Genomic DNA, 26,230 nt, shown 5'->3' with positions numbered 1-26,230 from the left:
TCAGTGGCTGATAGTGCCCCACAGGCCTCAATGTGAGCTTGTAGCCATTATAATGTTGAAGTTGTTTAACGATTAACAGATTTTGAATGAAAGCAAGGGAACTTCGGTAGCACAAAAAAAGTGTCTATTCTTTGTGCACATATGGATCAGTCATATTACCATTGTTTCCCACTAAGGTGTTGCCAAAGGCACCTAGTTAATGCTTGAAAAAGCAGCAGCAATACACAAAAATATAATCAATATTCTATTTACTTGGTGACAACGCCGCTTTTAGCCTTCAATCAGAAAGCCTTAATTTGGCTAGTTAAGCATCGGGCTAAGGCTTAAAGCTTTCACTTAAGGAAAGTCACTCACATTACTGCTACTGCTACGTAATCTTAGTTAGGTTCACAGCATATTCCATAAATTACCATGCCATAACTAACTGTTATAACAGCGCTGCCATATTGCATCATACTGGGTGCATTTCAGTCATTTATACACATAGCTAGTTTCCTAGCTATGTGTAACGTACACACTCTCGAAATAAAATACACGAATAGAACTTAAATTTAATGTATATAATCTTCACCAAAGTGCAGATGTCTGAAACAAAATGAGACAATAGCCTTTAATATGTACATTCCCAAATTTCATACATTTTGGGGGGAAAAATTAAGAGTCTTTTTTTTGTTAAGTTTCCTGACACTATATGTTTGTGTAAATTAGGTTAAAACTCATTTATATTCACTTTCATTACGGCACATAATACTGAAAAGAACACTTGTGTGTATTTTCAGATGTTTTCTCTTTGCTCTGAAAAAAATGTTATGTAGATTTTTATTTATTGATTGATTTACTTTAAGACTCTTTGAGAACACTGATACAGCAGCTAATTTTGAGACATATATGGGTAAATGCTCTTAAATGTACTGTTTTTGGATGTTATAAGCATCTATGACTATTAAATATAAAACCGTCACTCTCAAGCTTTTGCTTCCTGACACATCACTTGATACTTTGTAATCTGTATAAACGACACGGTGTCTGGCTTTTTCAATTCCAGCCTGGATGATTACTGTAGCACAAAATACCAAATCTCCATAAACAGATGGCACATCAGTAATACATTAGCTTTACCTGACATGTTGCGTCTCAGTCTCACCTTTTCCGTGTCGATGCCTTTGGTCATTGACCAGGTGGAGACGATGTAGTCCATCACCCTCTCACTTAGACCCTTGGGAACTTGGTAGAGTTTCAGGAAATCCCTGACATTGTTGAGCATCTCATGGTAGCGATTGGTGTTGGCATACATCTGCTGGAAAATCGTGGTCACATTTCCAAAGATGGTGGCATAGAGCAGAGCTAGAAAGCAAGTAGGAGAAGAAATATGAAATGTATAAAGCGCTCATTTCAAAAACATTTGATGAAAACAATTATTTTGACTTGAACTAAATATCTGCTTACTGCAACACACCGAGCCAAAAATCTAATGTTTTAAAAAGAAATGGAGCCTGCTTTGTTTTAATTTCTAACCATAAATGTACACCTTGCAAGAAGCCAATAGTGAAAAGCACTACATAAATACTAATTTGGTTTATGTGCCCAATGAGTTACACCAATCCACCACAACATTTAAAGCAACTGGTCCTTCTAGATAAAAGAGTCTTGGCTTGGCAGACCTTCCAAACAAATCGTACTTGTACAGTCATGAACATTAGCACGTATTACACTAACTGAAGCATGGAGTTTGAGATGAAGATCCTGAGTCTTTTGCAATTTCTCTGAGCATGGCACAGTCTGACCTTCAGTGAATTTGCTGGAAAGATTGAGGCATTGGGTTTATACCATCCCATCCATCCATTCGCTTCCGCTTATCCTTTTCAGGGTCGCGGGGGGCGCTGGAGCCTATCCCAGCTGTCATAGGGCGAAAGGCGGGGTACAACCTGGACAGGTTGCCAGTCTGTCGCAGGGCTAACACACAGGGACAGACAACCATTCACACTCACATTCACACCTAGTGGCAATTTGAATTATCCAATTAACCTATCCCCACAAGCTGCATATCTTTGGACAGTGGGAGGAAGCCGGAGTACCCGGAGAGAACCCACGCAAACACGGGGAGAACATGCAAACTCCACACAGAAAGACCCCGGCCTGATGGTGGAATTGAACTCAGGACCTTCTTACTGTGCGGCAACAGTGCTAACCACCGTGCCACCGTGCTGCACCGTTTATACCAATACTCCTGAATACTCCAGACTAGCAAAGCACCAAATCTCTGCTTTTATAGAGGTGATCCCAATAGCTGATGATCATTTAATTGGGTGCATTTGATTAGCAGAACATGGCTTCTACTTACCCTCTGACTTTCTATGGAAGAAGAGAGGGTATATTTAGTTTGTTACACTGCATAGAGTCCCAGGAAAACTTTCTTTTTCACATGACTGTAGGTACAGCTTTTGGTAACAAGACCCTTCTGCCAAGGGTCCAATGCGATGGACAAATGGAAAAACTTCAACAGGAAAAGTCCTGTTGTCTAAGATGAAAAAGGCAAAGATGACTTAGAGTGGCTGAAAACCAAAGAGGTTTGTGTTTGGCTTTGGTTTGTGTTAGGTATTATACTGAATAACAGCTTAAGAATTTAGATGTCTAGACAGTGTTTAGTTAGAAATCGCGACAGTGTAGAAGCTTCAAGGTGAAGGGACACCAAGTCCTATGATAAGGTCGGTCATCCAGACCCTGTGAGATAAAAACAGTATCCAGTCTCAGCCAGAATTACTCTCACGGTCATTAGAAGAACAAGTTATCAGGGAAGAGATGTGAGGAAGGGGAACCTTCCGCCTTCTAGGTGCAGGTCGCCAGGGCAGAGAGACAGAGCGCTGAGAAGCTGGGACTAGCCAAAGCGCCAAAGAAGGGAGAGTTAAATTTAAACTCTAACTTCTCCCCACCTGTTTTAAGCAATCTGATACATACACATTTTCCATATAAAACTCTGTGTAATGCTAAGATAGGTACTCTCATGGCTGCAGTTACTGTTTAGATGAACGATGTAGATAAACGAACGCGTTCATAGTGTCAGCACGCCAAATATCTTTAGGTAAGATAATCACCCCACGCTGTTCTCTGATGCATTGATCGCAGGGTGAATGTTAGACAGAATGCACTTAAGCACAGGAAAAAGTTCTTGGGTGGGTAGATGAAAGGAGGCGTGTTGTATAAAGCACGTTGAATGCCATGGTAGAGCAGAAAACTGCTACATAAGAACCAGTCCAGTTACCAAATATCTTCAGATGAGTATACACTTGTAGGAGAGAGCTGCATGACTTGAAAGACTTCAAAAACAACATTAACTTGGCATTATTTGAAGCAGATGGGTAATCACCAAAAACTGACTTTTTATTAGCCAAATACAAACAGATGTTTGTGACAGTGGCTTAGAGGGGTGCAGGTTTGAGTAATCATCTAAAGCCACTTACAAAAGTCAGACAAACTTAGAGATCAGTGTTAGATGTATATTATATAATGTCTCCTGGTGATCAAGAGTGTTTCTCACCTTTGAAATTTAAAGCCATCATGCGTCACTGCTCAGCCTCCTCACTATCCTGCTTGTACTTTACTGTTTCCATAGAGACCTCACTCAAAATAGTTTTTTGCCTCCTCCCAGACAATACAAGTGACAAAGGAAAGAAAAAAGAAACAATAATTTGGAAGACTTCTGAAAAATCTTGTGGTTTGCAGGAGGTGGAGGGAATCTGACGACATGATGTGTGAGAATGCAAGGCTGGGGCAGAATGAATGTACAGTACAAAGGGGTAGTTTGTAAAGAAGGATCAAAGAGGCAAATGTTGGATTTTCTTGCAGCAACTGTGCATTCAAGATAAACTCTCTATATGGATGCTGTATGAGGTAGTGTAAAAATAGTAAATTAAAAAAACAAAGAAAGTGAACCAGAAACATGACAAAAACAAAGTGTGTATGTGTGCTTTCTTTTCCTCGGACAGTTTATCTCACAGAAGCAAGTCTACAGAGACACAAAAAGAAAAGAGTGTGTCTGAAAGAGAGACAAAACAAAGAATAAAAGCAGGACATTCACACACATAAAGGTGTTGCATGTCAGTGGTGAGATAAGTCCTTCAAAGTCTGCTGCCTCCCAGCCTACAAAACCTTTCCAGGACCCCGTCAGCAATTCAGGAAGAATTCCAACAGCACATCTGGCCTGGAACTTAAGGTTCAGACTCACAGCTCTCCGCCCCCCAAACCCAAGATTTCTAATTGGCTGACTTGATAGCCCATAGGGAGGTAAGTGTCACCTCAGAACACAGAAAGGCAATGGTTTGAAGGTTAATTCAACCTTGGGATATCAATTTCTAGCCAATTTTATTTTATCTAAAGTAGTGACATGTGGATGTGTGGATGGGTATGAAGAGAAGCTGCAGAAGAAATCTGTGTCACCACAGTAAGTAACCACAGTACAAAAACTATTTGGGATGAAAAGCTAATTAGTAGCATTCATCAGGTGTAAATGAGGTCTGGCTATCAGCACTTTGGAATACTGGTTGTCAAGGAAGCTCGAGACAAATAACAGGGCTCAAATTAAAACAGACTGCCAAAGAATTGAGCCTCCAAAGGTACAAAAGCAAGATATTCAGGAGTCTTTAAGATAAGCACTTGAACTTATAGTGTTAACAAAACAGTTTAAATATGTTGAGTTTACAATTTCGGTACTTTCTCCTTTGCATTTCTATAACAGTCAAAGTCTGTGTTGACTTAAGCACATTTCCATAGCTTATACAACCTGCCATGGCTTGAGTTTGGCCTGTGGAAATCAACCTTTTGAAGCTCACCACAATTGAGTCAGTCAAAGAAAGTCAAGAACTGGAATCATGCTGTTAAATAATATTTGCACCATATTTATAAACTAGTGTATAAAAATCTTGACACAAAGTTTTAAGAGTTCTGTCGATGAATCATTTCCCTGAAAACTTGGCTGACTCCATCTATTTTGCCAAAATTTCCTTGCAGCAACTCAAAATAGCACTCATTAGTTTGCATACATGAGAACTCCAAATGAGATGATAAATGGTAAACTGAAGGATCTCCACCAGATCTGAACCAGAGCATCACAGAGCTCGTGGACAGTCTGAGATACAACCTGGTGACGTTGAACGGAGCAAAACATATCCCAGAGGTGTTCCAGGACAGGATGAAATCCTTGGACCCAAGGTTTCATCCATATAACTAACGGCAGTCAGGGTCCTATTGCACAGCCTGTTGAAGTCTGTGTTTCCCTCCATGGCTACGTCCCACCAGACCATCAATGACCCACCACCAAACCGCAGCATAGCATTCTCCACGGCTTCTCCAGACCATTTCCCATCTGTCACATGTGCTCAGGGTGAACGTACTCTCATCCGTGAAGAGCACAGATGGTGGACAAGGAGTGGACCTGCCATTTCTGGTATTCCACAGCAAATGCCAATCGGGCTCCACAGTGCTGGACCGTGCATGGTTCCACTAGAGGATGTCAGGCCACCCTCATGAAGTCTGTTTCAGTTGTTCTGAGACATTCCTACAGTAGCCTGCTGAAGTTCATTTTTTAGGGCAGTGGCAATGCTCATTCTGTTCCACAAAGGAGCAGGTACCATCCCTGCAGGTGAGTTAAGGGCCTCCTGCAGCAGATGGCCGCCCTGCCTGAGCCTGGTTTTGTTGAAGGTTTCTTCCTGTTAAAAGGGAGTTTTTCCTTCCCACTGTCACCATACGATTGTTGGGTTTTTGTCTGTATGTGTCATCGTAGGGTCTACCTTACAATATAAAACACCCTGAGGCAACTGTTGTTGTGATTTGGCGCTATATAAATAATTGAACTGAATTCATTCCTGGAATCTCCACACTCCACACTCTTGGAACTGTGCTGGGAGACACAACAAGCCTTTTGGAAAGGGCACGCATTGATGTGCCAACCTGGAGAATTGGAGTATCTATGCAACCATTGTAGAGTCTAGGTATCTCCTAATGCTACCAGTAGTGACAATGACCCTAGCCAAATGGAACCTAGTGAAAAACCAGGAGCGTAAAAATGTCAGTGGCCTCCACCTGTAAAACCATTCCTGTTTTAGGGTTTGTCTCATTGTTGCTCCTCTAGTGCACTTATTGTTTATTTCATTAACAGAAAGTAGCTGATACTGATTAACAACCCCTTCCTCTACTTATCTGATTAAAGTGTACCTGCAGTTTTTTTGCACAGTATATGTATTTTGGAGAAAATATATTCATACAGAAGTATCTGATCTCAGTAGGAGAGTAAATAAATAAATACAGAAGTAACCAACAAAGCCCTGGAATCACAGAAACCTGTTACTGATGGATTGCTGATTATGCATCGTTCTGTATCAGCTTCCAGAAACACTTTTCTGGTCTCACGTGAATTTAGACAGTTAATCCATGTAGTCAGGCTACGGTTGAAGCTGTCATCTCAATACTGCATTTAAAATCTGACCTGTCCCCTATGGCTCTATTTATTTAAATCTGTCTGTGTTTTCCCATCTGGTGGATACAGAAACAGGGGTGGCGAGTTTTGGGGGTGATAGAAAGTAGTAGATTTGCTAATATTTAATAAATGCCGAAGCACCCCAGGGAAGAGAAGACAAGATGCTGTCAAAAGTGAGGCTCTGATCAGCTGGTAGGAATCTTTTCAGGAAGTTTGTTTCTAAAACCACTGTGACACAAAGAAGAAAACTGGACTTAATAAACAATCCCCTGCACTGATGTCATATCAGCAGCAGTATTTTATAATAGCATACTCTGAACCCCATCAGGCAAACAGTGTGGACAGATCTGTCAGTTCAGCTTGTCTTGCTAAATTTACTCAAATAGCTTTTGCCTTTAGTAAAAGTATATTACTTCCTGTTTTGTTTTCTACTGAATAGCCTCTAATCATTACCTGTTGCTTTTGTGAAACAAAGGATATCAACATCACCTCTCACTTGATAAGATTTTTCTTAAAAAAAACGTATCTTTTGTCATGACTTTTTTATCATTAAAGTGAATCATTCAAATGAGACAACGTTGGATATGTAGATATTTCCATATGAGTATTAAAATTACAAATGTACAAAGAAACATAAAAAGCCCCCCATTTACATTACTTTTTTCAGCAATCCAACCTCTGTGTTCATATATTTTCTATTTCTATTTTTTAAGTAATCTGCCAGAGGAGTTTAGGATGATTTGTCAGACTGAATGAGTGTGAGGGACAAAAATCTGTCAGTCTGTGTTAACGCCTACAGCCCAGACACACAGAAAAAACCCTGTGATAAGGTGGCCTGCACACAAACAGAAGTACCCACACAAATGCAAGGATATACTGTAGAAGCATAAAAGACACACACACAATCAAAGTGTATGATTATTTATAAGTTTAACTTCATAAATAAACAGTGAATTCCAAGTTAACTGTTTGAGGGTAAGATATTACTTTCTATATTAAATTACTACTACATTATTCCTGTATATTTACTTTAAAAACCAAGTCAAGCCAGAGTCAAAACCTGATGTACTCCTAGTGTCGGTTCCTGAGTGGGATAAACGGGGAAGTACAATCTGGCCAAATCAAACATATGGATCATAAAAAATGAGATTTCCGTATTGGATCTATATGGGCCCAGGTTAAAAACAGCAACCTGATGAAGTTGGCCAACAGGGTGCTGATGGAAACTGTGCTACTGTTGGTCAAAAACAATGGAAGAAGATAGGGGGAAGATATATTAGCAGGTAGTGAGAGAGAAGGAAAGACAGGAGTTTCCAGGTGAGCGTAAGGACTTGGTGATTGGAGTAAACTTTAGTGGGTTTGTAGGTTAAGGGAACAATGATGATGAGGAGTTTATGGGTAGGTATGTTGCTAAGAAAGAAATGCAGGAGGTAAGAGAGAAGTGTACACAAGTGGACTATATCTTATGCCGAAGGTGCAATCTTAAAGAAATAGGAGACTGCAAGGTGGTGCAAGCTGCAAGCTGACGGGTTGGATCATGTCAAGTATCGGGTCAATATCTGGAGTGACCAGGATGGGAAAAATTAGAAATGAGTATGAGTAGAGAGACAACTCTCACATTGAGCAATTTGGATCCAAAGTTAGAAGGTTGAGACAGTTTGGACATGTGCAGAAGAGGGATTATACATATACTGGACAAAGGATGTCGAAGATAAGCTGCCAGGAAGTAGGAAAAGAGAAAGACCACAGAGAAGATTCATGGAAGTACTGAAGGAGGACGTGCAGAGAGTTATTGTAACACAAGAATGCTAGGGATAGGGTTAGACAGAGGCAAATCATTTGATAAGGCACCCCCTAAAGGGAGCAGCCAAAATAGACAGAAGGCCTTTAGAAAAAAAGGTTCATTGTTTTTTTTAAATTAAAAAAATTAAATTCAGATTTTTATTTGTTTAAAGTGTAAATATAAATTAACAAGCACATACAACTTTCAGTCAATATAATCAAATAATTTACTGTCTCAAAAATTTTTGCTGTCTTAAAGATGAAAGATGAGAAGACTGCTGCTTCTTTTGTACGTGCATTTTCAGTTAAGATGTAGTCCATGCAATGGTAGTCAAACAGTCAAATAAATTAACATGCAATCAGTGAGAAGAGTGCTTTAATATATGAGGAATAAATATATTATAGTTATAAAAGCTTTTACAGTGAAAAGCTGATACTACCCATAAATTCCAGTATTGAAAATATTGACACACACACAGACCTGACAACCTAGGTATGTGACCCAAATAGGCAAAGTGGAAATGAGCTCCCATCTGCCAGAGTCCTTTATTTTTAAATGATTTGTGGTCATTTTCACAAAGAAAATGAGATAAATTGCCTTTTTAGTTTCAGACATATCTGTAATCAATTTTGACAATGCTGCAGCATCGCTATTGCTTCACAGACCCATGGGGGAAAATGAATAGCAAGTTTTTACTACAAGCTAACAGCTTGTTATTTCTGATTTTATTGAATCGTGAGTTAGAGTCTTTGTTGATGTCGAACAGAGCTCTCACTGGAATTAATTATGATGAGTAATATTAGACAAACCTGCAGCTGGAATTCATGTGTCAAATAAATAATTACATGATGGCAGGGGAAAAAATCTAGAAGAACGCATACTGGCTAGCTGCCATGTTTATTTAAGTAACAGCAAAAATACACAGGAAAAAGTGTTTTCGTTTACTGACTGATCACAGAAAATCTCTACATTGATGTGTGTGTGTTGTCAGATGATGGATTTAACAGAAGCTCAGCTGTTGGATTCAAGTTGCAAATACATACCGAAAGAAAATTCAGTGGGGACGATGGTTCAAGAGTAACACCACCGCATAAATGTGTTTTAACGAGCACCAACTGTGCATCTAGATCTTTCTGGGTAAGTAAAATATTCTGGCTGATTGTCTCCAAATAAATCCTGACTAGAATGTATTGTTTACTTCTCATTAGGACAACCTAATAGACTATTTACTGCTGTGCAAACATTTTAATGGGTTTTGTAGTGAGTGAGTCGGGCGGCTGGTGGGAGGGTTGATGTGTGACAAATGTCTGTCTCCACCTTAGACCTAAACCCCCAAAGTGATTACACTCGAGAAATCCAGGAGAAAAACAGAAAAACAGAAAAACATGTCCTTGTTTCAGAGAAAATCTAACCTCCTGAACATAAGGGCAAATTCAAAGAAAATGAAGACTTACATCCTGTAGAAATAACATCTTCATTAGAAATAACTTGGAATTCTTTTTTTTTAGTTATGGAGCTAAAGTAAGCAGTACTGGAGCACTTAGCTAAGTTCTACTCAGGTAAGAAAAATGACCTCCTTACAGCTCAAATTAACCTGTTCGCAGGTAGTGTCTTGCTGTTTAAGCTTATTAAGGCCCATTGTGCTTACTCTTAACTCTACATCTTTAACTGTGATCACTACTAGAGTAGCTTTCCATTACTCATCCAACTAATACTTGTTTATCTTATATAGTATTGGGTCCTGGTGCAGCACCTCTTCCTGTAATGCTACAGTCACACAGGGACAGTAGTTGGAGACAACAACACGACCAAAATTACAGTGACCATGTGTGCAATGAACTTGTAATCTTGTTGCCTTTAAATGGTTTCTTTAAAAGACCCAGACCATGACTGCAAACACTCGCACTCAGCTGCAACCTTCAAAGTAACTTCAGTGTGTGAAGATCGCAATAAGAGGGAGCAAACTGATCAGTCTATCGGTTTGAAATTAAATGTGCTCAAGGTAGCAATTACATGCAATCTGTTTGTGATAATGTCGCAGTTATGGCAGTAAAAGAAAGTAACACAGATGCTGGATAAATGTTGCTGTGTAATAAATGGTTTTGGGTTGTTTTTTTACAGAAGATCACAGTTTAAGTTTCCAGAAACTGAAATTTTAAATTACATCTCACTCTGCAAAAGATATCCTGGTGAAAACCTGATAATGACACATATGAAGCTCAGAGATGAATCACCACATTTAGTTCTTTAATCACACCCATAAATCATGATTAAATGAATAACCTGGGGTCAGCCGAATGCTCAGCAGGGTTACTTTACTGAGCGATGGTACGGTACTCGTTACATATCAAAACATACAATCACTATCAGGAAAAAAAGAAATATTATTATATTTTATATTTGTATTTCCCCAACACTTTCATTGAACCTAGCTTGTTAAAAATTCCTCTCCTGAGGGTTTAAACTAAAATGTTTCCAGTGTCTTTTTTTTCCGGATTGCTTCATAGGTTTGTGTAGTAACCTATGAAACTATAATACTAAGTGATGTATAATGTAAAACATTTTTAGGAACAGCGGCAAAAATACAATTGCGTGTACTTCCTTTAAAAGAGCAGACACCGTGGAAATCCCTCTGAACAAGAACATATTCTAAATACAAACAATGTGCATCAGTGAACTCTTGCCTTGTTTTTACTGTTACTGCGCTAATGTTTTTCATCTGGTGTTGTGAAGCTGAGAAGAGTGTTGTGGTTTCGCTAATGGGACCAAATTAAAACACAGCACAAACAAGCCAACTCTGAGGTTTCACTGCTGAAGGTAACAAGGCCATCAGGGGCTGAGCGGTGCTCCCTGTGGACCGGGGCAGGAATAATGAAGTCATGGAGGAGTGCTCACATCGAACCACAAGCGCCTGGTAAACAATGAAATGGTTTTTATCAGGAGGAACAAGTGGGGCTGTGGAGAGCTTAAAATTAAAGTCGACTGTAGGATAACGTCAGGAAAGCAATGCTGTCATATGACGCGGCAGGTCAGAATGTCATCTTCTGATATGGGCAGATGATTGTCCATGTTGTGTTTAGGTTCTGTTTGAATATGATAAGGTAGGTTGAATGTAGGACTTCAAGTAAGGACTGACTGCATTTTTTGTTTTGCAAATTATGCCTAAAGTACAGGTTTTAAAAAATGGGGAAGAAGGTTAACAAAACCATCAGGTCACCACTCTGTCACAGGGTTTATAAATACTCTACAGCTTTGAAACTACTATTATGAATTTAGGAGAGTTTTAGAGTCTTAATTTTATATAATGTCTTACATAACATATCTGCAAAGACGTGTTTATTGATCCATTCGAATGACTTATACATGCCTACTGGTTTGATATTTGCCTTTATTATGTTGTAAAGCCTTCTTAACACCTGGATAGACCTCTGACCCCCTTATCTTTTGCACAGGTGTGATTTCCTTTTTTTTCTTTGAATTTTTGATCGTTCATTCTTTTCATTTCTATTTCTCTTAAAATTTTGAATGTACTTTCAACATGAATTTCATGTTTACGCATTACACAAGGTTCACGAGGTACTAGGTTTTGGACCAGCAGCTTTGAATTAAGAAGGCATGTCGACTGAGAGTATATGAAAAGCGAATTTGTCACGGTGTCAGTGAGATCTTTAAGTTTTCAGTGGTGACTTCCAATCTCTCACTGTTAGGGTATGACAAGAAATATCAAAGTTCAGTGCACCGGTCTTGTATAAACTGTTCACTACTGTCAAGACTTGATACTTTTTGATTAGTCCTTGACGGTTCATTAGGAGACCCCAGACTGGCCTCTACGGAGTGCTGGCATCAGATGACACCTCCAGCAGACATTGATTGACCTCCCAGCTCCTGGTTTCGTCTCACTTTGGCAGTCAGTTTTTGCAGCTCAGGGAGGTTCCGAGGTCACACTCACTGCAGTTAGTGGACTTTGTCAGGGGACCTCACATCTGAGGGCAATACACACAGTCTCTGTTCCACAAAGAGGTTTTTTTTAGTGCTGTGACTCGTATCAGCAGGTGAGACAAGTACAGAGCAACTGTGATAGCTCACGTGCTCTGGGACTCGTGGTAATCACAGCTTGGCCCCCGTTTTCCCCACTGTCAGCAATTATATTTGAGAAGGACTCATATATCATGGCTGGCACCTGCTTGATTCAATTATCTCCCCACTATCCATATGACTGCAGGCTTCACACTTATGTCTCTGGCATAAATTAGAAGAGCAGAAATTAAAAAATTATAATAAAAATAGGACTGATTGCTGCCTTTAGAGGCTTTTCACTGTGGAAATGATCTAGAGATTGAGTTCTTAAACGAATGAGCGTGAAAGAGCTGTGAGGACGATTACAACTGGTGATAATTATGGAAATGGGGAGTGAATCACCACGAAACCAAACCCCTGGATGATTTGCACAGCACACATAAAGAATATGAAACCTATATTAATTATTTATGGCCAAGCTCTGGTGTAATATTGTGAAATTCATTGCTAGTAAGCATTTTTCCCCCTAACGCCTTACTACCAAAATCCTGGAACTCGGCACACTTTCAAACCTGTGCCGATGAATGTGCTTCAATATTTAAATTTTCCCTCAGGCTACCTCTCACACATACCTCCATGTAAGGGCACTCACACAAACAAGCAGTGTCACTCATATACAGAAATCTAACAAAAGACGTCACTGGTTATTCCCATTTATCCAAACCCTGCAATGTTACTGGAGACATTGTAACAATTCTTATCTGGTGTCATGTTCTAGCACAAGTATGACTCATATTATCATCATATGCCATTGAAAGCCCTCATATTTTCCTCATATTTTCCATGAAGCCAGTGGGTTGGCTAATCACACTCTAAATCACTCAAATCCCTGAAAAGATTACCTGAAACAACATCATTTTCTGCACTGCAGTTTTGGAATTACTTGTGTGAAAATGCCTTATTGTCAGTTCTGTCTGCTAGCAAAAAACTAACAAATATCTGAAATCTGATGTGTGGGATGCATTAATAATAGGCTAAGTTTTAATGAACATCCAAACCAGAAAACTGACACTTTCAGGAGACAAAATGTGGAAGAGGGAAACCACTCCATTACCTAGAAAGATGGAAATGACGGGCTCTTGTGAACTCCTAGATGTGAAGCCAGCACTGTCACAGGCAAAGAAAACATTAAACAAAGACACAGTTTGGGGATTTTAAAACATGTAATCAACATACAACAAATGTGCAGACTTTCAGCTTTAATTTAGGGCTTTCCAAAACACTCTAATGATTTAGGAATTACAGCCATTTAAACAAATCCCTACATTTTCAAAAGCACAAAATTAATTGGGCAAACTAATATAATTTCAAAATGCAACCCTAGCTCAAAAAAGTTTAGACTTTGTGTATAAAATGTAAATAAAAATACAATGTCATGGTTTGCTAATCTCATTAAGTCAATGTATTCACAATATAACGTTAAAACAAACATGTCTAAAATGTCAAAATGTATTTTAGGGTCATTTGAATTTGATGGCAGCAACACGTCTATAAAGACAAGGCTGCCACCAGTGTTCACTAATGTGTAGCATTCCACTTGTTTTCACCGCAGTCCGTAAACATCTGGGAACGGAGGTTCTCCTACCAGCTGTGGAGTTTTAGGAGAAGAATGTTGTCCTGTTCTTGTCTCATATAAATGTCATGGTCCTGTTCCAGTTTTTGAAGTTTGTTTTAGACTTATCTTATTTATCTTGTATCTCATTGTACATCTGTATAGTGATAATAAAGGCATTCTATTCTATTCACGTCTCTCTCTGTTCTTTGTTATGTTTTCTCTCATGGTGTGTGAGCTTCTGTCAGTATGTTTACCTGTTAGATCATTCCTGCCTTTTAATGTTATTATTTTGTTTATGCCATCTTTTTGTCAGCTAATAAAGCTGTGATTTTTTTTTACCTCTGCCTGCCAAGTCCTGAGTACTGGGTCCACCCTCTGACTGCTGACTGTATTGCATTGTATGTTTGGTTGCATGACGCAAAAATTTGTTTCAATTGGTGGATTGGATTGCAGGGAGACCATTTCGGTACTCAGACTGATTTCTTATACAGGTAGAGTTAACACAGTTGTAGCTATTAATATTAGAAAGTTGTTACATCTTTAAGTTACTGCAACCTGCACAACTATATTGGCGTCATCAACTCATGTTACCATTTTTCCAGCTCCAGCAAAAGAAGATGACCTTACAGATTTTTCCCACCTACAAAGATCTGACTGGCTTGGCCTTTCAAACTGCAATAAAAGTTGACAATGTGGGCAGTGATTCAGAAAGCTGGAACCAAGCTAATTTAATCCACCCTGCTCTGGTGTTATTTTTTTCTTTACATATGATACTAATTTAAAAGAACCACAGACATTATACACACAGCATTCACAAGATTATCCACGTATTGTCACTTAAGTAAAGAGATGTGGTTACTGACACAATGGCCAGTGTTGGAGACTAAGACTAGGAGTTGCAGTATACCCTAACAGCATATGCTCTCTTTTCTCAGGTTGGTAAGCAAAGCAAGGCAGGTCAGGGTGGATCAGGAATGGGTTTGCCCTTCTGTCTACTGCTGAATTTCTAAATAACAAACTTTCCTGACAGTCGGTCTGAGGAGGCTGATCAGCCGTCTATCTTGTACATCCATCCACCCGATAGCTGATATATTTTATCTCATCTGACAGTAACAGCATTTGAAAGGTGAAAGAGTAACAGCAGCATGTAATCTGTGACCACCAGGTGTAAGTTAATTTCCTGTCGTGGTCCGATCAGCATGTCAGGGCCTGAGAGAGTAGCTGGCTGGGATCATTAAGAGCCGTGTCAGTCAATCCTTGCAGGAAATTGGTTTTTGGGGAAACAAAGGAAGCTCACATGTTATGTCAAGCTAGCAGTAGGAAGACTTGCATAAACATAAGGTTTTAGCAAAGGATCTTCTTCAGGTGGAAGGCTCAATGTATTTAAGGCAGGCTTAACTTCACTGGTTTAAATTCATCTTTGATGAAACTGAGATCTACCATGAAAACTGATGAATGTTTTCTGTGGGTAAAATGTGAAATTAAAGCAACAAAACTGAACTGATCCAAGTTCTTTTCAGTCACTCCAGGTTTGTCACGTTTTGCAGTCTGTGGTTGTCCAGCAATCCTCCTGTCGATAACGTAAAAAATGTACAAATTCATGCTGACATCACCCACTGGTTTCTGGACTCTACATATTGCAGGCTCAGCATCTGAGTTTTAGCCAAGGCCATGTTGCCGTTTTTGGAGCCAGACACGATCACATTTGACATCTGCTGCGTTTGAAAAGTCTTTAGGTGAGTTTTTGATTTTCTTTTTTCTTTTATTTTCCTTACACACTTGGACTCAGAAGATTTTGTCAATGTGTTTCAAGTGCCCACATGAACAGAACTAGTGTTAGTTAAGGGACTTCTAGTAAAAACAATAGAAGTTCTGTGTGATCGTAATCCCATGCAAACTTGTCGTGTGTAATTATTTATGAAAAAAAATTGTATTTTGGAAAACACAAAGGTCCTTTCATTATGCTGGAATATGTGAATAGGCATCTTGGAAAATTCAGTCTTTTTCTCTGTTTGCAGTTTCATGTGATCTCTATATCTTTGCCGTATCTCTTTTGGAAACATGAGTGTCACGGAGGTTACATTGACAATTATGAATAAATATTTGGACAGCACTGTCACTACATGATATGAAAACCTAGTCACAAAATGAGCAAGATGAGATAGATAAGAGGCAGAGCAGCATTTAGCATAAATGTTTTGCTGTTTTTTTCAGTAGACTTAATGGTTAGCTAGTAGCCACAGATGTGAGAAAATCTGAATAAACTTTTCCCATGCACAAGCCTCCCCCAGGAACACCAAGCTTTTGTGAGTGCGGCTTAAAATGTTGAAGGAAATTCCCCCTTTTTTTCTCAGATTATAGCTTTATCATTGTACAATATTTACTTTTTTCTGTGCCAGGTGTTACTTGTCAGCAACTATGACAAATTTTGTTTCCGAAACAATGGACTCCTTTGCATTGTTATGCTTGTAACAATTTATTACCTAGACCAAGGCTGAAAACTTTTAAATTTATGGCCCACAGATATGTGTCCTTTAGAAAACTTTAAGACGGAACAAAACCTGGCTCCCTTAGTCCCTCAGAGAGACTAAAAGTCATGTTGTCTTTAACTGCTTTTTATAAACCTGGATGTTAAAAAACTGTCCAAATTCATAGTCACACCTCTGAGGCTAAAACAACAACTAAGACGTGTCTCAGTTTCAATAGAGATGAAGGTGTAACGCTAAAACTAATCATAAACAAATAATGAGCCAACTCAATGTCACCTTAGTCCCGTCCTCTGTTACACAAACCCTCTGTGTCTCCTCCTCCTCCTTCATCTCCTTGTGGCAGCTCCATATTCAATAGTATGTCCACTGTTCCTCCTCTCCACATGTCCAAACCACCTTCACCTTGCTTTTTCCCCAAACTGCTAAACAGGAGCTGTCTCTCTGATCTATTCAATATCATTCTTCCTGGTCAACTCTACCACTTCCACCTGCACCTCCTGTCTTTTTGTTGGTTCCACCATCTCCAAACAATACATCGTAGCAGGTCTTACAACCATCTTGTAAAACTTCCCTTCCACTCATCACTTGCTGCTATCCTTCTGTCACAAATCACCCCTGACACTTGTCTCCACCCACTCCCTGCCCACTCTCCCTTCTTCACTTCACTCGTGCACTTGTCTCTACCTTCACTATCTCTGATCCTTGTATGTTCATCTTTCCATCTGCCTTCCTGTCATTCACACATTTATTCTCTCTTGCCTCTACTTACTTCAATTCCTCTTCTCTTCAGTGCAGACCTCCACCTCTTCAGGTTCTTTTCCACCTTCTCTTTACTCTGACTGTAAAATCACAATTTCATGTGCAAACATCATAGTCCATGGAGACTCCTGCCTGCTCATCGGTCAGCCTGCCCAGCACCACTACAAACAGGAAGGAGTTAAGAGCAGATCCCTGTAATCCCAGCCCCATTTGAACCCCGCTGTACAACAACAACAAACCTTATTTATATAGCACATTTAAAAACCAGTGGTGTACCAAAGTGCTTAACATACAAGAGAGTAAGATGAAGTAACAGGGAGGATGATGGCTATGGCAAAGTACCAACATGGTAGCATGTTAAATGGCATTAAAAACACAGAAGCAAAAGAAATGCATATAAAACCATAAAAGAACAATATGTGTAAAGGATAAAACAGTCAAAAATGTTAAAAATGATTAAAAGTAGTTAAGAATAGATCGAAAATAAAAATAAGCATTAAACTAACAAAAAGACAATCATTAACTGGTAGAAAAGACGAGGCTAAATAACTGGGTTTTTAACTGCGATTTGAAGGATTGAATGGAATCAAACTCGCAGATAGCGATGGGGAGGTTACTCCATAGATCGGGTGCAGCCAAGGCAAACGCTCAGTCACCTCTAGTCTTCAGCCGGGATCTTGGCTGTACCAAAAGTGACTGGGAAGATGATCTTAGTACTCTAGTGGGGGTGTATAATCTAAGTAGCTCAATGAGATAGCTTGGAGCTATATTGTGGAAGGTGAGCAGCAGGATTTATAATGTCTGGCTTTGCTAATAAGACACAATTGATAGAAGCAAGATTTGACAACAGCAGACACTTGTTTGTCGAATTTAAAGAGCTATCCAAAAACACACCCAGGCCACTAACAGTGTCGGTGAGGAAACTATCAAAGGAACCGAAGGCATCACGTAGCTGGCCGCGGGGGATACTACTGTCAAACACGATGATTTCAGTTTTCCTGTCATTTAGGATAAGAGAGTTACCTGCAAGCCAATTTCTGACCTCGCGCATGCACTCACGAAAACTGTGCAAAGACATAGCAGGATCATCAGTTAATTCGAAATAGATCTGTATGTCATCAGCATAACAATGATGTGCAATGTTGTACTTCTCAAAGATTGCGCCTAAGGGGAGCATATACAGTGAGAAGAGCAGGGTGCCAAGGACAGATCCTTGAGGCACGCTGCAGGAGACAGGTGCAGCAGAGGAGAAATACTGATCGAGAAAGACCTTTTACAAAGATATGATTTAAACTGATCTAGGGCGGCACCTCTAATGCCAACTGTATGTTCAAGCCTCGCTAATAGGATGTTATGATCTACCATATCAAAGGAAGAGGATAGATCTAGTAGGACCAGGACTGAAGAGCGTCCAGAGTCAGCAATCAGAAGGAGGTCATTGAGGACTCTGAGCAAGGCCGTTTCAGTACTATAACAGGGTTTTTAAGCGGACTGAAATTTATCATTAACGGCATTCGCATCCAAATACGGCTGGAGTTGTGAAAGAACGATCCTCTCCAGTATTTTGGACAGGAATGGAAGCTTAGAAATCCGCCTATAGTTCACGAGATCGTTATGATCTGTAACTCGCCTCTGTCAGTGCGCCCCAGTGTGGCTGTGGCTACAATGTAGCTTGCCATCACCAGTGTGTGAATGTGTGTGTGAATGGGTGGATGACTGAATGTGTAAAGCGCTTTGGGGTCCTTAGGGACTAGTAAAGCGCTATACAAATACAGGCCATTTACAGGCCATTTAACTCCTACGACACCCCTCACCCCTGTCTCGGTGTCCTCATACATGTCCTGCACCACTTCTTCTCCACCTTTCTGCCAGTCCTACTTCTTCTTTCCTTCTGACCTCCTCTATACTTCTCTATTAGCACTCTCAAAGCAAAGATCGCATCTGTAGTGCTCTGGAGATGAAGCCATAATGCTGCTAGCACTAGCTCTCCTTTGTTTCCCTAAAAACAGAATGAACAATGGCCTTCTGCATTCACCATGATTACGACCTTTTAACAATTTTTTTTTTTGTCTGGATAATATCGTGATGTTATATGCCATTATTTTTCCACAGTTGCATCAGAAGATATCTAAACAGATCTCTAGATGGAATATAGGAGTTTGTGTCTTTGGTTTGCTTGCAGCATCTCAGTGACAAGATCGCTGTTTTGGAGAGCCACTTCCCTCAAAGACCTTGGGGTGAAAACATTGCAAGGAAAGCAAGAAAATTATACTCTCACGGCCCATTTATTATTCAGTGTGCCAGGGTGCCCAGTGTTCTCCCTCTGCCATGTTTAGCATTCTGTTACGGGTAGTACCATGACTTTCCTAAGATGCTGAGGAGAGGATGCCATTGTGATGAAAGAGAATAAGACTACAAGTGTATGAGCAGTAATGCAACCTCCAGAAGGCAGAGAAAAGGATGCAGGAGAGCTGCAACCAATCACAGATGTACAGCATTGAGACAGAGAATACAATTTAAGTTAGAATGGTAACACAAAGGTACCACAACTAATGTTTGGAGCAGCTATGATATAACTCCCTCCTCACTCGCCAAGACTAACACTGACTTTTAGGCAATACAGCAGGCGCCTGTATTTGAACCCAGGAGAGCTGCTGAGTGTCCAACAACAGGAGACTGTAGGTTTAGTGGGCAGCTCCCAGGAGTAAATGTGAGGAAGTGTATGAATGTAAAGCAGCAAACTGCTGAGAACAGCAGATGAGAAAACGTGTTCTGAAAAGTTTCAGGTTTTAAAGGGAAGTTTGGTTTTACAAAGGGGGAGAAACTTAAACTTGACTCAAAGTGTCTGGCATTCCAAAACAAAACTCTGAGCTGTGAATACCAAACTTCTACAGGCAACACTTACTTGACATTAATCAATCCGCAACTAGACCCAATTCTGATAATGTGTTGTACACGACTGCTGTTCTTTAGGGGGGAAAGTACAGGGGTGTGTGAGAAACCAAGTAGTAACTAACTGCTGTCAGTGTCTGATGAAGGCAGTTATACTGGTAGTGGTATACTGGTAGTGGTATACTGGTAGTTAGAACAAGTAAAACCCTGTTGAAGTTGAAGACTGTGGTCGTGAGTTCTCAGAATCGCCTCTTTGAGCACAAGAATGACAACATCACAGAGTGCTTGATAACATCATGGAGAAGCTCACGGCTCTCCAACGGGAGATTGAGAGACCAGTGTTGGACTGTTAGAACAGCTTTGAAATTCATATGAGCCGTTCGCACTAAAGTAAAAAGCACCATCACTTCATGCGGATACCCTTTCGGCGCCAGCTGCGGTCGCAAGGCTGGAGCCGAACAACAACACCCTGATAACGACTGTGTTGAGTCTGTTCCTTCCCATTCCATGCAAGGCCACCTGGGTTGGCTGGAAGACTGTTTACTTAGCCTAGCAGGGCAAAGGACACGGTCTCAGCTGAACTATGGACACGCACACACATATATATACACTGATATGCACACACTCATCCCCCCTCCCTTTCCAAACGCGCTGGGCAGGATGGCTGCTGTGTTTGCTTCGGATTACTCCTCACCCCCCACCCGACCCTGTGGCTTGTCACGTGTTCCATAATGTTGTGCTGTGGACATTTATGTGTTTTTTGTGCAGAGGAGTTTTTTTGTTTCCCGTTCTCATGCTGTCCTCCCAGGAGCCCAGCATGAGTAGAGGTCTCTTTTTTTCCTCTTGTACTTTCCCATTGTAGTGTATATTTCAGTGTTTTTTCTGTAATGCTACCGATCTCCGACCTGTATCCCCATGTGATGTCTGTGTTGTGTGTGTAAGGTCGGGGGGGTCCTATTTCACTGCAGGGCAACCTGCACGTGGCGAATAAAGCCTTGATTGATTGATTGATTGATTGATTGATTGATTGATTGATTGATTGATTGATTGATTGATTGAAGTACTGTATCAAGAGCCCCTGGCTGTAAAGCCAACTACTAATCAGAAGGTTGGTGGTTTCTGGCTGCTCCAGTCTGCATCCCAAATATACTAAAAGATACTAACCCCAAGTTGACTTTAGATGTATTGATCAGAGTGTGAATATGAGTGATAAAGAGCACTGAGGTGTAGAAAAAAGTGCTTGTGTGAATGGGTGAATGAGGCATAATTTGAGTGCTCTGAAAACCGCAACATAAGAACCTGTACAGGTATCACACAAACGGTTGTCTTGAATTAAACTGACCCAAACTGCTGTACAGTATCTGTACCAAGGGTATTATGGTTGCCTGATGAACCACTGATGACGTGTTTATTGAGTCTCTGTAAGTCTACAGGACAGCGAGTCAGCTGCTTTCAAAAAATTCTGTGTTTTTGTTATATTACCTGGCCTGATTTCCCTTAATTTTGCCTCTTAAACATACCATTCATACATTAAAAACTAAAAAGACTAATCAAACAATAAACACTAAACTGTAAAAAGAAAATCCACTGTGGAAACTAACAGAAACTAAACTGAATTGAAATCAAACAGTCGTACAGTACAGTATCATATGAAGGGGTGGCTAATAATAAAAATGGTAGAAAAATCATGGAGGCTAAACATTTTTTTTTCAGGGTGTCCAAATCATCGTCTTAGTTTTTTACAGAGAGTACATGGCGAGCAGCACCAAGCTTGAAGCCACGGGATCTCAGTCACCAGGAGACACTCGTAAAAAAGGGCACGATCACAACTGATCGGACAACCTGAAATACAATACTGAGAGAGAGACAGAGCGAACGTCATTGTGTGGGAACGTTATTGACAGGACAGAATCTCTGTGGCTCCAAAATACTTTAGATGTGAAAACCACAGTTACGTCATTTTTAAACTTCATTTTTGATCGGCATTGTCATAAGAACAATAGTTGGACTAATATTCTATTTGATGATGATTTTCCTGGTTGGTCTTAAAATGAAAGACAAATTAGCAGAATATTAGCTGTTTACCTGAAACATGCAGCATGGTCTTCATCCCAAAATAATACTGACATCCTACTTGAGTTATCATTGTAGCAAAGTTATGTGTTTACATCATCCACTGCCTATCAGGAAACAGCCAACGGGGTGACGACAATACCAGTAAAAAGTACTGGATATATTATACAATCGGACCAAGTTAGAGTGCAGGCTGAACGTGACCCACGTTTTAATTTGTTGGCAGTCTGTCCAAATGTTGCTGATATATTTCAGTCAAAACAACAAACTGAAGTACATCCACACATTTAAAAAATCACCACAGGGCCAAGTAATCCAGTGTTTCAGTAACTCTGCTTTTAAGGAAACCTGATCGTGATAAACCAATGGATGTAGTCTTCAGGAGAAGGCTGTCTACAACTGGTCAACCTAATGTTCACAGATTAATCCCAGCTCTGATGAGTCAGAGGGAGAGAAACAAATCTCTGAGGGAATGGCATTATAAGGGTGGGAGGAAAAGTAGGGATCATTAGAGAAGATAAAGAAAGGGGAGAATGAAAGAAAAAAGTGGCCAAAACAAAGAACCCGATGGCTCCTTATGGATTAGAGGACTACTTGCCTCACGACTGCTGCTGTCAGAGAGGCCACACACAGTCCAGTCTCCCACAGGATGAGCTAGCACAACAATACAGAGCACTTTTCATCCAATTGTTTCTGAGTGTACGTGTTTCTATCTCTCCAGCTCTTGCTTTCCAAACTAATCAGAGCATCTCAGCTGAGAGGCCAGAGGGGAAAACGACACGCCGAGCTGCTTCCTCTTCTCTCGGTCTTGCCATCCTTCCCTTCCTCCCCCATCGTCCTCCCCCACTCTTCCTGTCTCCTTTCTCATCCTCGCGAGCCCCATTTTTCTGCCATCCCTGCTTTCTGTTCTCACCACCTTCTCTTTCCCTGCAGCTCCACCACTTTATTCCCTTCCTCCCCCAAGCCTCTCTGCATCATTTTCATCAACCCGCCTTCTCTTCTCCATGCTTCCATCTCCTTCTCTCTTCCCCTTACCTCCCCGTCTCACCCCCGCGGGCCTCTGACTCTGTCAAGAGATGAATTAGTGGGCTGGGATAGATGGGAGGGGGTGGCAGGTCAGGAGCATTTCCAATCCACTCTGTGAAACCCAAACTTGTCATGAGATTGTGTGGAAGCAGCAACCGGTTCCAGAGGAGACACTACTGGAGCACTTTTCTTATAAGGCAGGGTTTTAATTCAGATAAATACTTAGCCGAGGGCGAGAAGTCAAACAGAAGAGATTCCCTCTGTGATTTTTTTCACCTCTTTTTTTAAATGTTGTCCTCCCCTTTCCTCCTTTGAGTCTCGTAAGTCTCCTCCCCTTAAAAACCCACAGAAATCAGGCTCCCCAAGCCAAACCTATTGCAATCTTCCACCCAGGTGAACGCATCACCAGCATCACCAAATCCCTTTGAATGCATGTAACTCCCAGTATTATCATCCAGCTGATGGCCGTCAAGTCAGCCTCGTTTGTGTGGTCATTTGTGATTTTTGTACTGCCTCACCTTGTTTTCCTTTGCTTTTGCATTGCACAAAAATACTAGTTTGTCTGGTTCCTGTTAGAAACCCATACTGTAGTTACCTTAAAAAAAGAGAGATTTTCAGTCAGCGTGAAGGTAACTCTGATAGTTATTGTCAGTCAGAAGCCTGAAGATAGATATTTTCTTTTTCACAGGAGTATTTGTGCCAAATCCCGATCTCCCAAGATTATCTTCTTCAAAAGTGGTGCAAGATGGTGTGTTTAACTCTAATACAGGTGCCCTTAGTCTGACTCTGATTTATTTAGGTTTTTTGGGGGGAAGATGGAATTAAAAAGGACTTTTGGGGAGAATCTGGAGTCCATTTCTTTTGCTCAAAATGGTCATTTGTATTGGACGTAAGTGAATCTGCCTCACTACAGTGGTATATTCATTAGGAAATACCAGTAAGACTCTGTGCTTGCCTTAATGACTTGCTAATGTCAGTTTTCACTCACTGGCTGTGCGGAGCTTTAACGGCACATCCAAGTGCAGCCAGCGGCACTTTTTCATTGTTTTGTGGTATCGACCTGCCTCACCTCTTTGATCCAGATGTCCTGCTGGATTACTTTCACCCCTTTCTGTTCTGTATCATTAAGAAAACACTGCAGGGGTGACACTCCATCAATATCTGTTGATTACTTTTTCAATCTTGACAGATAAAAACATGAGAAAAAAAATACAGTGCTGAAGCTGAACTTCTCTCTCACTAAAAAAGCTTGATTCCATTTTGGAAATATTTCCCAATTCATGTTTGATTCCGAGTCATGGTTTTCCATGCCCTTTTCAGTTTGCCAGTGTTAGCGTCAAGGACAAGAAAACTCGAAGTAGCAGCGTCAGTTGGAGGCGGGAAAATACAAGAATCCCATTGAGTTTTAGTTTGATAGAGAGGTCTCACACAAGACTTATGCAATGCTTTTCAGACTGTAATTACTGTCTGTGCTCTAAAATAACTGTTATTTCCCTCTAAGCCACTGCGGAAAAAACAAAAGCAAAAACACTTCTTCATCTACTCCACAATTAAACCTTTAAACAGAAGTGTGTGTGCGAGAGATGTCGAATTAAAACCTTGGCATTTGACAACTCAAGTCATTCAAGATAACAAGGAAAATGGCATCCACACATGAAAAGCGCTTACTGCACTGAAAAGACAACAAATACAGGACTGTCAAGATGAAACCACCTTCGCTGACATCTCTCAGTGTGGAACAGCAGCACTTCTACTCTGAGGTCTTTCTGAATGTCTCAGTTCATCACTCTGTGTCTAAAAATATTTGGCGCTACCCCACAAAGTACATTTTGGCTGCTTGTATCTGCTGCTTGCCTATTGGTCTTGGCCAGAGGGGCCGATGGCGCGATATGGCAGCCTCGCTTCTGTCAGTCTGTCCCAGGGCAGCTGTGGCTACAACTGTAGCTGCCTCCACCAGTGTATGAATGTGAGAGTGAATGAATAGTGGCATTGTAAAGCGCTTTGGGTGCCTTGAAAAGCGCTATATAAATCCAATCCATTATTATTATTATTATTATCTGTTTTTTTCTTTGCCATGTTAATATTTCAGTCAGGACAACTATAGTTAAAAGAAGATTGTCACTGCAGTAATTTGTATTTGGTCATATAAGTCATCATGCACTTTTACATGCATACATGGAAAGTTAGAGGCAGGGAAAGCAGCAGCTTAAAACAGAGCAAGGTGGACGTCACTGACAACACGTGACAAAGATCACGTCTGGTACAACATGAAAGGAGGATATAAGGGGCAGTGGGTTGTAAAGCAGCTTGTAGTAACTGCACAGCGACTGTGTTTAGGCTAAAGCAGCCTTTTAAGTATGATGCCATATTTGAGACTTAGTAGCATTTGAAGCTTTTTTAAGCGTGACGTGAAGCACTTTAGATGCTGTTAAATTAAATTAAATTAAATACTGTAAGGAATATTGCCGGCTATACCCTCATACTATCAGTTCAAAATTCAAAATAACACCTCTGCATAGTTTCTTCATAATTAATGTAAGTGGCAGACAAAGGTAATAATAAAAGCCCAGAATACCACACACCCATGTGAAAAAATGCATGTACTCATTGCTTGGCTGGAATATTGTGACGAAAACCAATCCTCTCAGAATAATTAGCAGGTTAAGGAGCGTTATTTTGTTTCAATACTGCTGCATGAGCAGAACCATAAAGGCTGAACAAGTGCCTTTGGCATCTGTGATGCTGACTTTACAGCATCAACAAAATATTAAAGAGAACAGTGTCCCTTTACATCAGCTCATTTCTGCCACCCTATGAATGTTTTAGGGACTCTTTAAATATTGCACTCTGACAATTCGAGGTAAATAATTCTGCCCTGTAGCTTTAGTGATTTTAACAAATCTTGTGATTTAAATTCTCTGCTGATTGAAAAAAATAAAATCTCATAGGTGTGATTAAACAGTACTGTGACTGCACTTTTAACAAAAGCATACAAGTCTGAATTTGGTTGCCGTCCCATTCAAAGTCACCTCATTCACTAAAACAACACCCCCAATGGTTCTGCCATGCTTGGTATTCACTCTGAACCTGATGGATGAGTGAATGGT

The 26,230-nt window shown here is 40.4% G+C and overlaps 1 protein-coding gene across 1 annotated transcript in view; it reads right to left on the bottom strand.

The window, feature by feature from the left end:
• The window catches only part of kcnh5b (potassium voltage-gated channel, subfamily H (eag-related), member 5b), a 206,470-nt gene that overhangs the window by 109,072 nt on the left and 71,168 nt on the right, over nucleotides 1-26,230 (bottom strand). The window contains exon 9 of the mRNA XM_085256476.1: nucleotides 1,145-1,344. Coding sequence (XP_085112602.1) covers nucleotides 1,145-1,344 — 200 coding nt within the window. The remainder of the gene's footprint in view (nucleotides 1-1,144; nucleotides 1,345-26,230) is intronic.

This window comes from Mchenga conophoros, linkage group LG19 (genome assembly GCF_057382185.1).
Source record: "Mchenga conophoros isolate Kocher_MC1m ecotype Shallow Benthic linkage group LG19, M_conophoros_male_GT1.1, whole genome shotgun sequence".
Classification (NCBI taxonomy): domain Eukaryota; kingdom Metazoa; phylum Chordata; class Actinopteri; order Cichliformes; family Cichlidae; genus Mchenga; species Mchenga conophoros.
This window is presented reverse-complemented; position numbering and strand designations above follow the sequence as displayed.